The following is a 17,176-nucleotide window of genomic DNA, read 5'->3' on the forward strand; positions in this document are numbered from 1 at the left end:
TTCTGGTTTATATCTCACCATTTACTCTCCAGTAACTAGGATATTAATGAGCAAAATCATAGGCTTGCTGTGGGCTCTATAAAATAGTAGAATAAAAATGGCCATCTATTTTGCAGTTCTTTATAAAGGATAAGAATTTCTGGAATACTGCTCTTATTATTAGGTATTGAGGTTTGAAAACAGGGTAAAATCAGAGAGCTGGGGGCATTTATGATCCCTTGAGCTAAAAAGTTGATAAGGTATCACAACTACCACCTTTTTAAAGGAATTTGAGACGGTAGGAAGAGAGACCAAAGATGGTAAGAATATCTCCTCCTTGTGTTCAGAACTCAAATATGTCGACTCAGAGACCAGAAGTGGCAGGAGATACAGATTACAACTTCAGCCTCCTTTCTATGTCATTGTTAAACCCTAATTAATTTTGCTTTGTTTGTACTAATGACAACTGAACATTCTCTAAGGCTCCCTGCCTCCCTAGGAAACTCCAGGAGAATTCTGGTGACACTGAGAGCCTATCTGACAAGGCCAGAATGGAAGTAAGAGCTCTGAAGAAAAAGTTGAAAGTGCTCCAGTATTTAGGGGAGGAGCCAGAAAACAATGAATATTCTAAGTACTGATAATGCATTCTCTGAGGATTTGTCCTGGGAATGCGAGGTTGGTTTAACCACGGTAACAGAATAAAGGAGAAAAGCCATGTTATCTCCTCAATAGATACGTAAAGAAGTGTTTGACAAAATTGAGTACCAAGTTTCTCAGCAAGATTTCAATGTAAGGGAATTTCTTCATTTTGATAAAAGAACATTGATGAAAAGCTACAGCTAATATCATATATTATGGTAAAATACTGAATACTTCTCTCCTAAGACTGGGAATGAGGCAAAGATGTTTGCTTTCGCCACTTGTGTTTAACATGATACTGGATATCCTAGCAATGTCATAGGATACAAGATTAATATAGAAAAATCTGTATTTTTGTATATGAACAATAAACATTTGGGAAATGAAATTAGCAAAATAATTCCATTTACAGTTGAGGCTAAAAAGTCTGTAAATAGTTAGAAATAAATTTAACAAAAGATGTAGAAAAACCTCCACATTGAAAACTGTAACACAATATTGAAGGTAATTACAGAAGACCTTAATAAATAGAGAAATATTCTACACTTATAGATGAGAAGACTCAATATAGTTAAGATTTCAGTCCTCCCCAAGTCAATCTATAGATTCAACCCAGTGCCAATCATAATCCTAGCTGGCTTAAAAAACAAACCAAACAAACAAAACAAATTGAAAAGCTGACTCTGAAATGTATTTGGAAATGCAAAAGACTTGAATAACAATACAGTTTTGAAAAAGAACAGCATCATAATATTAATACTGCTTGACAGCAAGATTTACTATGAAGGTATAGTAATCAATATGGTATGGTCTTGGCATAGAACAGTGGAATGAAACAGAAAGTTCTGAAATAGATCCAAAACTTATTTGTCCAATTTTCAGCAAAGGTGCAGCATAATTCAGTGTGGAAAGGAAAGTCTTTTCAATAGATTATTTTGAAGTACCCAGATGTCTGTGTGGAAAAGATGAGTCTCAATTCCTACCTTCCATGATATACAAACATTAATTCAAGGTTGATCATAGACCTAAATGCAAAGGCTAGAACAATAAAGCTTCTGGGGAGGAAAAAAAACAACAACAAAAAGAACAGTGTCTTTATGACCTGAGGTCAGACAGAGGGTTCATACATAAGACATAGGTGAGTAAACATGAAAGAAAATTTTGATAAATTAACTTTCATCAAAATTAAAAACTCATGCTCATCAAAGGAGATAATTGAGAAAATGTTAGGTAAGTCATAGGCCAGAAGAAAATATTCACCAAGTAGATATCGGACAAGTCTTACATTCAGAATAGATTTTTTTTAAATGTTAGACCTCTCCGTAGTAAAAACACAACCCCATTTTTAAAAATGTTGTTTTAAAAGATTTTATTTTAGGTAACCTTGACACTCAACATGGGTCTAGACTTTACAACCCCAAGATTTAGAGTTGCATGCCCTACTGACTGAGCAAAACAGGTGCTCCTGTTTTTTAAGAAAATGGGCAAAAAATTGTATATGTGGTCCCCAAAGAAAGCTGTATCAGGCCAATAATCCCATGAAAATGTTCTCAGCATGACTTTGTGAAGCAGGTTAAAATCACAATGAGATTATAATTCCAACACAGTAGAATGGTTATAATTTAAGACTAGCAATACTAAATATTGGCAAGGATGTGCACTAACTGGAACTTTCATCCATTTTTGGTAAAGTATGTAACGAATGGTATGATCACTTGAAAATTTCTTGTAACACTAAACATATGCTACCTCTGACCCAGCAGTTCCACTCCTTGATGTTTATCCAAAAAAAAATGAAAACACATGGCCACAAAAAAGATTTGTACAAAAATGTTCATAGCATTTTTATTCATAGTAGCACTCAACTAGAAACAGCTCAGGTATACATCAATAGGGCAGTGGCTAAATGAACTGTAGTATAGTTGACCCTTGAACAAGGTAGGGGTGAGGGGTGTCAACTCCCTGGATAGTTGAAAATCCATTATAACTTTTTAACTCCCCATAAACTCAACTACTAATAGCCTGCTATTAACTAAAAGCCTTATTGATAATATAAATAATCGATTAACCCTTGTTTTATATGTATTATATACTGTATTCTTAGAATAAAGTAAGCTAGAAAAAAGAAAATGTTATGAAGAAAGTCATGAGGAACATACATTTATTTATAGGACTGTACTGTATGAATCGAAAAAAATCTAGTATCAGTGGACCTGCACAGTTCAAACTCATGTTCAAGGGTCAGCTGTATATTCATGAATGGAATGCCTTTCAATAAAAATGAACAGTTATGTTCAACATCATGGATGTATTTCAAAACCATTATGCCGAATATAATAAGTCCATTTGTGTGAAGTTCTGGAAGAAGCAAAAACCAATCCTGTGTGATGGTGTTAGCCTGTGGGTTTGGGGATTGATTGAAAAGAGGCATGAGAAAACTCAAGGGGGTGATGCAAATGTTCTGGATCTTGGGTTACATGGGTGTATACATTTATCAAAATTCTTTGAATTACATAATTTAAAGTTTGTGCCTTTTATGTATGTGCATTTGTAAAATACTGGTAGGTAACGTAAAAATTTTGTAAGTAAGTATGTTAGATTAGTAAGAAAATAAATTCTTTCAACTTGCTGATTTATTGATTAGTGTGATAGCTAGTTTCCAAAGATTGTCTCCAGTGAACCATTCTTCCTATGATTCATGTCCTTTGGTAGTCTTCTCTCTTACATCTGGGCTAGCCCTGAAGTGACACTTTGTAACTTAAAAAGCTAAGTCATAAAGTGCCTCATATCATCTGCCTGGCCCTCTTATAAAGAATGCTTGGGGGAAAGCCAGCTGCCATGTAAAAAAGTCCAGCTATCCTGAAATGCTATGCTGAGAGGAACTACAAATTAGCTATGTGGACAGGACACTTTGGGAGAGAGATATGCATGGCTAGCATCCACTTGTTCCTGCTTTCTCAACTGAAATACCAAACATGCAAGTACAGAACCTATTTTGGATATCAAGTCCAGTTTAAACTTTTAAATGACTTAGCCCCAGCCACCATCTAACTGTAATAAACCACCCCACTGAGTCCAGTCAACCCTTAGAAGTGTGAGGGATAGTAACTTGTTTTAAGCCACCAAATTTTGGTGTGATGGCTTAAACTCTAACACTTAGATAGGTAAATGAAATATAGCTAGATACATGTATGGATACATAGATAGACATATAGATAAACATATATGATTTAAAAATACAGGTATTTCTGACTCTACAAATATGATGCCAATTATTATGACTCATTCAGTTCATTCACTCCTTCATTCATTCACATGTGTTAAGTTCCAGCCATGCTAAAAACTGCTGTTTCACAGATGAAAGACGAACATGAAATAGATACACAGCTATTTAATTCCATTTTTTGTGTAAGTGTGTGAGGGGAATGTCTCAGGTCATTAGGGTGAAAGTGCCCAGTAGTCTAACGAATCTGCATTTCTGTGTTAGGTTAAGCCAGGAGAGTAGATGAATTTTTCCAGAAAGAGCAAATTTAGGGAGAAAAAAAAAATAAGACCTATGATGGAGTTCTAGGGAATAGATAATATTTAAGATAATATTTAAGAAGTAGAGGAAAGAATAGTTACTATTAAATGAGACCAAGACAGAACTATCAAAGAGATAGGAGAAAACCAGGTGGTACTATTGTCCTGGAAGGAATTTCAAGGAAGGAAGGGCTAATCACATTTATTCATACAGAGTTCAAGTATGATAAGAGCTGACAGGTATCTAGTGTACTTGCCATCTAGACTATACAGTGGTGACCTGAGAGCAGTTTTGGAAAAGGGGATGGGTAAAGGTGGAAATAAAAAAGGTGCAATGAGTTGAAGAACGAATGGTAGGTGAGAAATTGTGGACTACTGTTCTAAAGTTGTTTTCTTACGAGGATTAAGAGAGTCTGACTAAACTAGAAAAGGCTGATGATGGTTGAGGGGCATATCTAAAAAATTGGGAGGAACTTGATCATATTACTACACTACTAAGGTTTACTAATTAATTAAGAGGGAGGTGTTGGAGGTCCTAGGGACAGACTTCTCAATGTTATCTTTTCTGCTTTAAGTAGCTCCTCCTTTCTCCATTGTGATGCGCCATGGGATTAAAAATCATATTATTAAACCCATTAGTTATATCCATAAATCAAATATTTATGGACCTGAGCCTGTGAGAAAAATGATATTTTTTGAACCATGATTCTGCCAGGAAGCTGAAAGGTTACCCTCTTAGACCATCTTAAAATGAGATAGAACTGTACTGAATATTATTATGCTTTAGAGAGAACAATGAGGATGCTACAAGATTTGCAGGTAAGTTCTATCTCTAGGCAGTTTTTTTTTTTTCTTCTTTTAACTCAGCTACAGTCTTTTTCAAAAGGAAGACATCACCTACTCTTAATGCCACCACCCCAACTACCTTTTTGGTTCAGTGTGATAATCTCTTGTGGTCAATTTCTATCTTCTTTTGCCTTCCTAACTAAAGGAGAGTCTCAAATTACTTGACCCTTTTCTTCGATTGCCTGCCCCTAATTTAGTTTTCCTTCTTGTTTTCACCAATGTGAAACAAGTCCAGAATGATACACTGTTGCTATGACTAAGTTTTACAGTACAAGTTTATTGCTCAATTTGAGTAGCACTGGGGTAGAAATTTGTGCTGTTACATAGTATTCTTAGCATTCTTCAAATGTATAAATATTTGGTGAAACCAGACCATAATAAAAAGTAATACACTATTATATAAATATATTGGGCCAGGAAGGGTTTTAGTCAAGGTAATATACTACTGAGAAAGCTTCCTGCCTAAAACAATTCTGGGGATATATCTTTGTCATAAGTCTTTTAAATTTTTAACTTTTTTCCGATTATATATTTTAAAATACATTGGCTATGGGAAATTAAAAAGACAGAAAAGTGGTTTTTTTGTTTGTTTGTTTGTTTTGGAGAGGGAGGGGGGAAGCGGAAGAGGAAAAGAGAGAATCTAAAGCAGACTTCATGGCCAGTGCAGAGCCTGATGTGGGGCTTAGTCTCACACCCTGAGATCATGACTTTAGCCCAAATCAAGAGTCAGACACTTAACTGACTGAGCCACCCAAGTGCCCTGAAAAGTGCTTTTTTAAAGGGAGAAATACATAACAAAATTATTTTGGGTTCCAGACCAATATCTGTATCTGCCAGTTGAATTATTTCCCTGGAAGTTTCACAGACACTTGTAGCTTGGTATGTTCTGAACTGAATAGCCCCCATCACAGTAATAGAATACTATCCACATAGTCATCCAAGATAGAGAGCTGGCACTTGTCCTAGATTCCTTTCCCTATCCTTCACATCAAATTAACTGCCAAATCTATATTCTTAATTTTTTCTTTAATTAGCAAATATTTATTGATTGCCTCTTTTCTTGGAGTGGTGTTGCTGAACTACTCATCTTCTTCCTTCCTGTCCTGTTTTTTTTCCAAATGCCGCCACCATGTTGCTGCTGGAGTGATGTTTCTAAAATACACATTTTGATTTTTCAGTGGATTCCCATAGTTCTCAGAGTAAAGATCACATTCTTTGGTTTAACCACAATAATCTTAGAATAGGACATTTGCGAACCTCATCTCATTCTGTTTTCCACCTCTGACATCTTAAACCCCATACAACTTGCAGTTCTTCAGATGTGTCTTGTTCTCATTTATCTCCTTTTTGTCCTGTAGAATGCTCTTCATTTCTTCTTTAATAATAATAATAATAATAATAATGATGTCTAGGATTAGCTCAAATTTAGATAAGTTCAGAAGGCCTTCCTGACCTTAGAATGAACTGTCTGCCTCCTCTTTTCCAGTTTCACATGGCCTGTAATGCATATCTCAATCATAATATTTATCATACTTATCATATAATGTATAATGCTTCACTTACCTAGCCCACAAAAATATAAAGTGATGAGGCAGGTATTACCAAAGATATATAACAAGTTTTTGATAAATATTTATTAAATAGGTAAATGAATTTCTTTGGAGATTGCCTCTTATTATGATTTGAATTAACATTTATTTGCATGCCAAAGAGAGAAAGTATTGGTATAGCTAAACAGAATTACCTTTCACTTTGTTAATATGAATGAAAGTCTAGAAGCGGAAGTTCTAGGAGGAATGGAAAGTTTAGCTGCTGTTGTTAATATTTCTTTTTTCATGCTTCCAAAGTTAAGAATCATTTGCAAATTTTAAATAATATGTAACTAGTATTAAATGAAAAAAGTCAGTCATGCACTGGTAACCACTTAACACTGATCTTCTATCCGTATTTCCTTAAAAATTACCAAGTTATAACTATCTGTGAGAGGTAAAGGATCTAGTTTATGGATGAGCTCTATCTTAATGAGGAGTTTACTAGGTTGAGTGAGAGTGGGGTTTAAAACCATTGGCAGAATAAAATGAAAAAAAAAATTTTATAAAGTCTGACTATCCAACTCTTACTATTCAAAATCACTCAAAGAAGTCAACATATGACTCATGTTAAAAGAATTTACTCCTTACGTTCTGTGGTTTATGTGACCATCTCAAGCAGTTTTATTCACGCAAAATGTATTTCTCATCAAGACAAAAATTGAATAAGTTTATCACATTTGTGTATATATTTAGCTCAAAGATCTGTAAAATAACACTAGTATTTCTGACCATCTAATGCTCCAATAGTCATTTACTAAGCCTGTTTCAATATTAATATGTATTTTTATACAATACAAATTCCCGGAGGACAGTGCCATGTATGTTTTTTTCATCTTTATGTCCCAAGGATAATACTTGGCACAGAGTGATAAATGTTTATTCAACAACAAATGAATGGATGAAGACAAACTTATTACAACTGTGTATTCTGTGATTTAGTTTAAATGAAATTTAGAATGTGTACTTAGATTCATAGTGTTAACACAATTTTTAAAGCTGAATTTACAACTCTTTTCTGTTTTTAACTTTTTTTTCTTTCCCACTGAATAATCTCGACCTGTTTGATTTGTCCTAATGCCTAAGCTATTCCCAGGTTATAACTTTGGAAGCAGCAAGGATTAACTAGAATACTCTACTAGGCTTTTGTTATTTTTTTTTCCAGTTAATTTTCACTCAGTGAATGATAATTACACATATTGAGTTGTCCAAAATATATATGACTCATGATAAAAAATTCTGCTTATGCACAAAATGAATTCTATCTTATTTTAATATTTTTCTATCTAACCTTTTGTTTCTTATTGGCTAAATTGTAAGATTTTCTAAAGCTAATACTCAAGCGTTCCCATAAAAGAACAATTGCTGTAGAAAATAGTAGCTGTTGCCTGCTCTTCTTATTATGTGCTGATTTTTAAAATTCTAGAACATGAAACAAGTGTTTTTCTGTTCATGATTCATGTAGATAAACTCTTAAAACCTTAGATTATGTTTATAATATGAAACAAATAATACTTTTTTTCTGTAGTTATCAATGGACATTTTTAATTGTTCTAACATGCATTTAAACCACTGTTTTATAAATACAACAGGAAGTTGCTAAAGCCAATGTCAGCCTCTTGAGCTATTATCTTTGTTTTGTGTTTATTAATAAGGATGTTATATTAATAATATAAATTTAACAAAATATTTTCTATTTTAAAATAAGAGTACAACGTCACTTTCCGTTAAATACATCTGCTATAGTCCATCAAAATAACATCCTCTGAATGTATTCTCCTGATTAACCAAACATCCCCTCTCTTTGTCTTTTTGAGTAACAGCATGCTTCTATGGCTCTTTAATTAAATGACCTTACCTTACATTTGTCTCGACTGGCTTCTGTTTACAGAAATTGTAAACCAATTGAATGCTCTGAGCAGCTTAGATGAAGATCAAGATGACTGCATAAAGCAAGCAAATATGCCTTCAGCTAAATCAGCCAGTTCCTCTGAAGGTCTAAGAGCTTCTTCCTTTCTTTCTGCTTCTGATTGCCTGTATTTACTGTGACCTGCTACCTCTTGACTTCTGTCTGTATTTATTAGCCGTCAGTTTTGTCTTTGTGCTTTTCCTTAAATGTTTTCTTTGGTAATTTGTAGCGTACCAACAGACAACAACAATACTTACCATCTTTAGCAAAGCCTTATAATAGTATCCTTGATAGGCAGTGATTTAGAAACATCTTTAAGATAATAATTGATTATATAACATGGCATATTTCTTCAGCTAGCTTATGTATTATAACCATACTGTCTTTAAAATATTTGTTTATATTAAACCCATTGAATTATTCATATTTAGAACTGAAAGATATTCTAAGAATCAGCACTTTATTGGATTAAATTAGGCTGATGAAAGTTTCTCTAGTTCATTATCTGATATAATTTTCAAATTAATATGCATATATTTGTTTTGTTTTATTTGAAAATGTTGGTATGCTACAAAATACATGAATGGCATTCTGCCAGAGGTAAAATGCTATGTCTTATTATTTGCAGGTATTGTTAGTGTGAATTTTTACAATTTGAAGTATTTTTTGAATGATCAGGAATTATACTTAACTACAGTCATAGTGAACTAACACATAACGTTTACTTTCAGAGCTTATCAACAAACTGAACTTTTTGGATGAGGCAGAAAAGGACTTGGCCACTGTGACTTTAAATCCATTTGGTGATCCTGATGTAGCAGAATTAAACCCATTTGGAGATCCTGACTCAGAAGGTAACGAGTTTTTTTCTGTACTTTTAAAAGTCTTCATAAAACCAAATTCAGTCTTGTATTGAATCTTGAATTCAATCAAGTATAATCTTGAATTGTAATATAGGAAGAGTTTTTTTTTTTTAAGATTCAAAATAATTTTTGTTTATGATGATATTGTATTCAATGCAGTTGATTAACAAATCTGGGTAGCTTCCATTGAATAAAGAAAAAAGAAACCTTTACATAAACATTTACATGGGGTTTATTTTTTTTCATTCCAGTATAATTAACATGCAGTGTTACATTGGTTTCAGGTGTACCAAACAGTGATTCAGCAATTCTATTCATTACTCAGTGCTCATCACGATAAGTGTAATCTGAATCCTCAGCACCTATTTCACCTTTCCTCTCTACCCACCTTCTAAATGGGGGTTATTTTTAAATACTCTAACAGTTTGGTCAAGTTAGATGGTAAAGCTCTAATGTTAGAGATGACAGTGTTTCAATTAGCTGGCATATAGTAAAGTCTCCTTAGATTGGTCTGTCAAGTAAGGCCAAGTTGTGACATGCTAATATTGGGGTTATGGGATGGCTTCTCCCTCTCTCAGTGCCTATGACCTTTCCTGCAGAGTCCAGTGAACTCCCCCACCCCCACTCCATGTCTTGGGCTGAGAATTATAGTAAGTAGTTAAGAGTAAGTTGTGCATGTAAATAGCATGGAGCAAAAAGAAGATTGAACACTGCTGCAATCATATATACAACATACTTGTGTGGAATACATCCACAGAATTTTTTTTTTTCCTGAGCCATTTTTCTTTCAAGTAGTTTTGAACTCTTAAAGCCTAGATAAGAACTGTTGAAGAAGTGAGACCTCTGTTTAATTAAACTTTTTTCAAAGTAAATGCAAGAATGATTAACCAGTGTGTACATCTTTTAGACTGCTCTTATGAAATCCTCATGAGCTTTGAAGAATTTTGTTACTACCTGTCATGGTAAAAATGAGGTTTTAGCTTCAAGATTTACTCTTCTTGGAGCAATATCATTTTGTAATCCATTTCTCCTTCTCATCCTTTACTTTCTCCCTTCTTACCAGATTCTAAATTCATAAATTTAATTTAATGAGATTTTGTTGTTGTTGTGAATGGTATATATTAAGAATGAATTTTAAATGTCAATGGTTGTAATAAATCTTAGAAGTAATCTACTTCAGCTGCCTCTTTTCATAGATTAGGAAGTGGAGGCCCAGAGGAATTTGCTGATTTGAGCAAAAACTTTAGGTAAATGGAAGTGGAGTTGGAGCTAAGATTCCGAATTACTGTCTTTTGACCATATGGCTTCTTCTCAATTGTATACTACATCCATCTGAGTTTTCTGAGTTTTCAAAATATTACCAAAATATTCTGAGATATCAGTATTTGAGCTTTCCATTTCAAAGTGAAATAAAAATAGTTTTAAAAATATATATATGGCTCTGTTTTTTTCTGAGGTATAGAAAGGAGTAGCAGGTAAGACGTAATACAGCATTTCTATTTAGGCGAGTTTAGTCAACCTGATTCAGAATCTTTAACCATGCTTATAGAGCTAAAAAAAAAAAAAAAAAAGTAACAACCAATATTTTCTTTAAATATACTCTTCTTTTTTTTTTTTTTTTAAAGATTTTATTTATTTACTTGACAGAGAGAAATCACAAGTAGACAGAGAGGCAGGCAGAGAGAGAGAGAGAGAAGGAAGCAGGCTCCCTGCCGAGCAGAGAGCCCGATGCGGGACTCGATCCCAGGACCCTGAGATCATGACCTGAGCCGAAGGCAGTGGCTTAACCCACTGAGCCACCCAGGCGCCCCTAAATATACTCTTCTTATAGTCTTTGGTCTAAGTATTTTCTAATAGAAGAATGCTTGTTTTTTAGAAATAGTTTTTTAATTTTTATTGATGAAAATCTGCATCCTCAAGTAACAAAAGCATTGGAGGAAAAAATAATTTGTTGAGTTGTTTAGGTGGTTCTTTTATTTGCTTTTATAGCTTCAATTCTTCTCTTACATTCATGACATTCTGTGCTTCAGTGACCCTTTTAGAAAGTTGTTAAATGTGTTTGTTAGCTTTTATATAAAATAATCTCATTTTAAACCCTCCTTTGTTGCCATTTCTGTCATCTTCAAGCTGTGCTCTATAGTTTGAATACTATCTTGCTTTTGGTTTTGTAACTGATGAATCTGCTTGGGTCAATTTTTGCAATCCTTTTCCTGAAAGTAAAAAATAAAAATCATTTTCGCTGACCAGTTTTGTCGGTTTCTCAAGCATTTGAGACTTGATATTTCTTAATAAAAATTGAATAGGCAAAAATTTTCCAGCCTCTTTTCCCCTATAAAGAAAAGAAAATGCCTTGTTTACATTACTATAAAGAATCTAATGAAGTGTTAAGTTTGAATATTATCCTGGTGTTAAAAAAGTTAGTTACTGTGTCTCTTCTCTAGAGTAGTCTAGATTTAAATTTAAATTTAAAATTTAAGATTTATTTAAATTCATTTCAGTATTTATTATGATTTTATGAATTCTCTTTCACACTTTTTAATTGCTTTTGCAAGGTGTATAGAATTTCTGTTCAGAGGTTTTTCTCCAATATAAAGACAAAATAAGTTTTCTGGGCTAATGTCTACAGTGTAAGTAAAAGGAGCTTGACTTTAAAATATAAAAGTCATAAATATGTCAGTCATGAAATTTGTATAATAATTGGATTAAATTTTTTGAAGTCACTTATGAAATAGTTATTTTTCTTGAGAATTTCAGTAATCAGTTTTTTGCCTTCTAGAGTATTTTGTCAGAATTGCATGGCATAAACTTTTAAACTACCCTTTGATTGTTAGCTTTCTTAAACTTCTCCAGTCTGGGAAAACATTGTTTTTATCAGCAGAATCTGTGACCAAATATTGGACAGTTTTATTATAAATTCTAGTTTTGTTTTAAAGCATTAAGACACATTAAAAAAATAAAATATTAAGACACATAAGAAAAAGACTGGTACTAGGCACTTCATAAGTATTGTTGGAGAACATGATGCTATTGTAGTTCTTTTTGTGCTGGGAGTCAGAATTTTATTTTTAAGGGTACCTTGGTTTTCAAAATGAAATTTAAAATAATAAAATTTAGAAAAATTTGGTGTGACATATCTATCAGCTTATCAGTATGACTTTAATGTAGCGCTTTCTACATGAGAATTCTTATGTTAGTCCTTTACATTACTAAATAGAGTACTTTTTGGATCAAAGTTATATTGAAAAAAATCAACCCATCTCATTAAAAGCTCTAAATTTTAAGGTCTTATAGCATACAGAAACCTACTCTTGGAAGGCTTTGCGAAACGAATTCAGTGATACGTGGGTATATATTTGATACAGTCCAGAGTGAATTTTTAGTTCCCTGAGTGGTCTCTGCTTCTGTAGCTATCAAAATTTAATCCACTTTATGTTCTTAAAAACACATGTATTTTATATCAGTTTAAGATGGCAAACTAGTATAGGCAAATAAAATAATAATAGAATTGTCCTCTAGGAAGGTTAAAATTTCAAATATTAGATACTGTAATGCTAATAATATTAAAGACTCCAAGGAGATTCCAAAGATGCCATTTTAGGGGCGCCTAGGTGACTACGTTGGTTAAGTGTCTGACTCTTGATTTTGGCTCAGGTCATGATTTCAGGGTTGTGAGATCAAGCCCATGTTGGGCTCCATGCTGGGTGCAAAACCTGCTTAAGATTCTCTGTCTCAACTATCATATGATCTCCCTGATATGAGGAAGTGGAGATGCAACGGGCGAGGGTATTAGGGGGGTAGGAAAAGAATAAATGAAACAAGATGGGATCGGGAGGGAGACAATCCAAAAGAGACTTTTAATGCTACAAAACAAACTGAGGGTGGCCGTGGGGAGGTGGGTAGGGAGAAGGTGGTAGAGTTATGGACATTGGGGAGGGTATGTGCTATGGTGAGTGCTGTGAAGTGTGTAAACCTGGCGATTCACAGACCTGTACCCCTGGGGCTAATAATACATTATATGTTTATAAAAATTTTTTTTAATTAAAAAAATAAAATCTATAATACTTTGTTGAAAAAAATTTTAAAAAATAATATAAAATAAAATATAATTTTAAAGCTAAAAAAAAAAGATTCTCTGTCTCCCTCTCTCCATGCCTCCTCCTCCCCCTCTCCCCTGTAAATAAAATAAAATAGAATTAAATTAAATTAAAAAATAAAAATAGCCTGTTCAAAGCTACCGTTTGAGGGAGCAGCATTCCTGGAGAAGTAGACAAAGATCTTAGGTAACACATCTTCTGAACTTAGCCCCTCTAAAATGTATTGTTGTTTTGACTCTTTCAGCCTCACTGAGTATTAATTAAAGATTATTTTTTAAACACTAAGAATATAAGAAAATATGAGATAGTATTTTGTTTAATTCATTTTTTGCTATTGTTTTATAGAACCTATCCCTGAAACAGCATCACCTAAAAAATCAGAAGAAACTTTTTATAGTAATAGCTATAATCCCTTTAAAGAGATACAAACTCCACAGTATTTGAACCCATTCGATGAGCCAGAAACTTTTTTAACTATAAAGGACTCTCCTCCTCAGTCTACAAAAAGAAAAAATGTAAGACCTGTGGACATGAGCAAGTACCTCTATGCTGATAGCTCTAAAACAGAAGAAGAAGAGTTGGATGAGTAAGTACATTTTATTCTGCAATCATCATAAGTCAGTCTCTTTGTTTAAAGAGATGCTTCTGTAATTGGTATAAAGAGTTCTGTCCCAGCATTAATACACAGTTTACAAGTTAGTATCTATCTCATATCCATCTGAATTTTTATGATTTTGATACTTATTCTTATTTTGATACTTATTCTTATTTTGATACTTATTCTTCCACCCTCTTCCATGTGAATGTATGTGCACCCTAAATTAACGACGGAGTATGTTATTGAAATCTCTAGTTAGAATTCCAGTTGTGTCTTCCCACAAAAACCACATTATAAATGGTGCTTACGTGTTTTTAATCAGTTACCGTAGGCATTACACTTCAATAATGTTAGGTTCTCTTGTGGGAACCAAATCGCCATTTTTGATATCGTTTTGATGAGAACACTTGTCAAATGCCAAACAAGACCATAGCAATTATAAATTTAGGAATTGCCTTCATTTGAGTTATGATTCTTACCAAAATATGAGTGTTATTGTTACAAGCTCATTTTAAAAAGTCAGTATGATTAGGGCTGCCATTTACTCAAATTTAGGGTGAAGATAGGAGAAGGGTGTGTGCACATGGTATTCTGGAGTTACACAGTCCACAGCCTGTGTGGCTGCAGACTGTGGCCCTGAGTGTGTTAAATAGCAACAACAAAACTTCCACCTCTAGCTGGAGGTGGAAGTAATAGATGAAGTAATAGGCTGGATATAGCTTCTTGTCTTAAAAAACTAAAAAGCTGAATGAAATATATGAAAAAATGGTTTTCAGATATTGTATGCAAATAGCACAGGACAGTGATTTCTGAGAGAACAAAAACAAAAGTGAGCCCTGTGCTTCTCCAAGCTTTATTTAAGGGAGAGAATTTCCAACTCTAGTTTGGGAAGAAGAGCCTAAAAGTCCTAGTAATCTCCATGGATTGAGAAGACAGTTTGGACTTTGGGGGTACTGAGGAGAATAGAATAGAATTGTGGACAGGGTATCTGAGAAAAGAGAGCTACTCAGAACCTGAGTTTCAGAGATCTGTAGACGGTTCCCCCTGAGACTTTAGCTGAGTATTGATGAGAGCAGACATATGAAGAAATTATTAAGGACAAAGAATCTCACAGAAACATCCCTGGAGTTCACCCAGGACCAAGAATAGTTTGTTTCCAAGTGGTTCCTTACACATGGGACATCAAGTCAGGTTCTCATCAGAGTGTCTCAAAAATGTGGTGAGATTAGCCCTGCACTAAAGGCTGTTCTAGGCTTGCCCTAACAGAGCTTAAGAGCAAGGCTCAAAGAATCAGAATATTTCCAAGTAACTTATCTACACGTCATGCAGATATACCAGAGATACCAAAAGGAATACCAAAAAATCCAGCACCCAAAACATAAAATTGACGTGTCCAAAAACCAGTCAAAAATCTATCAGGCATGTAAAGAAACAGGAAAACCTGACCCATCATGAGGAAGAAACTCAGTCATTAGGTGTGGACGCAGAAATGAAACAGGTGATGATGGAATTAATAGAATAGTCATTATATGTTTACTTTTAGTAAGGCTATATGGGTCTTTGTTTTTCTCAGAAATATGTGAATTTTAGTATATGAAGATTATTTAGATCTTGTGAAAAATAGTTATTCCTTTAAAAATACAGTTTAGTAGGAAAATCTTTCAAAATAATGGGGATATTATAGACTGAGAGGGGAATTTTTAAAAAAGGCTCCTGTATCAATCTTGGGAGCAATCGCTTGGTGTTAAGAAAGATATGCCATTTCTTTCCTGTGCATTGGTCAGCTCTTGCTTTGAGCACTATTTTACTTCTGGATGCTACTCTTTACAAGGAGCATTGATGATTCAGAGCATTAAAAGAATAGAGCAACAGAGTCATCAAAATGTCCAGAAACCACATCAAAAGAGCAGTGATTGAGGGCATAGGGACATAGAGATTATTTTAGAAAACTACAATAACCAAATTCAAATATTTGAAAGACTTGCTTGGAAGAATAAAGTAGTTGACTTGTTTTCTGTTGCTTTGGAACTGCATTTCTCAAGCTTTTTCCATTTTACACCACATGGCCTGTGACTCTCACATGTGCTACATGCTTCCATGGGCCTAGTTATATTTTTAATAAAACCTAAAAAAGCTCTCATTTTCTATAAGTGCATGGAAATACATGGAAGTGATCAGCTGATTCCAAACCTAGGTTTAGATTTCAATACTGATTAATAACTATAGGGGTTGAAAAAGTTAGCTCAACTCAACTCAACTGCTAAAGTTATATCTGTTTTCTTTGAAATAGCTAATGTGTGATCAAAATAAAATTTCTCATGGGTGGTGTAGGTGCTGAGTAATAGCCACACACCTAGAGTATTTGAATGTAAATATAAACTTTAAGTACAAGCATTCAGTCATTCCAAGATGCATGAGTATTACACAACATACATACACACACCCTGCTCTCTCCTATTAACAAATTAAAGAGACATCTAATGTTTGCTTAAACTTTTAAAATGCCTTAATAAAAACTAAAATCAGAATCACTGGGTGTTTCCTTTTGACCATTCTTTTTTTCCACATGAAAGTCACAGTCTTTACAAGTTTCCCATGAATAAAGAACATTCTAAATTGCTCAATCATCTGAGATTACCAAAGGGAACCTATAAACACTTTAGCTTTTTTTTTTAATAGGAATCTACATACATATTCTGAAGATTGCTCATCAGCTAATTTGAGAGTTCAGGGAGAACTCTATTTCTCCGCCTTTTTTGTCCAAAAGTCTGTAGGTCCAATTATATTAGCAGAAATCTTCCAAAATTTGTTCTTACTTCAATAATAAACTTATGACCTTTCATCGAGTGAAAAGCCTGTATTACTCATCTTCCATTACCAAACTCTTCCTGCATCCTCTGACATAAAACTTATCACAAATGAATAGTGCCGAGTATTTCGATGTGTAAAGCAACCTTCAGAACCTCAGTATATCCATCAGCACTAAGAGAAAGTAAATACCCTTCAGTGCAAGTAGCATGTGTCCTGTGTGCTTAGCAACCACAGGGGTTTTCTCAGTTTCTTGTGTTTGGGAGTTAGTTCAGCCATTAGTTTATGTAGCAAAAATGAAAACTGAGAAAGCAATAATATTTTTTCAA

At 33.8% G+C, this 17,176-nt stretch overlaps 1 protein-coding gene across 13 annotated transcripts in view; it reads left to right on the forward strand.

Annotated features, from left to right (window-relative positions):
* EHBP1 (EH domain binding protein 1) overlaps positions 1-17,176 on the forward strand; it is a 360,247-nt gene that overhangs the window by 169,612 nt on the left and 173,459 nt on the right. For 10 of the 13 annotated variants that reach the window (XM_004742041.2, XM_004742042.2, XM_045077893.1 and 7 more), the window contains 3 exons: positions 8,467-8,571; positions 9,216-9,338; positions 13,787-14,027. In XM_004742041.2, the coding sequence (XP_004742098.1) occupies positions 8,467-8,571; positions 9,216-9,338; positions 13,787-14,027 (469 nt within the window). The remainder of the gene's footprint in view (positions 1-8,466; positions 8,572-9,215; positions 9,339-13,786; positions 14,028-17,176) is intronic. The other 3 variants (XM_013051088.2, XM_013051090.2, XM_045077897.1) reach the window with 1 other exon arrangement.

This window comes from Mustela putorius, unplaced genomic scaffold (assembly GCF_011764305.1).
Source record: "Mustela putorius furo isolate JIRA1106 unplaced genomic scaffold, ASM1176430v1.1 tig00000224_pilon_pilon_pilon, whole genome shotgun sequence".
Taxonomy (NCBI): domain Eukaryota; kingdom Metazoa; phylum Chordata; class Mammalia; order Carnivora; family Mustelidae; genus Mustela; species Mustela putorius.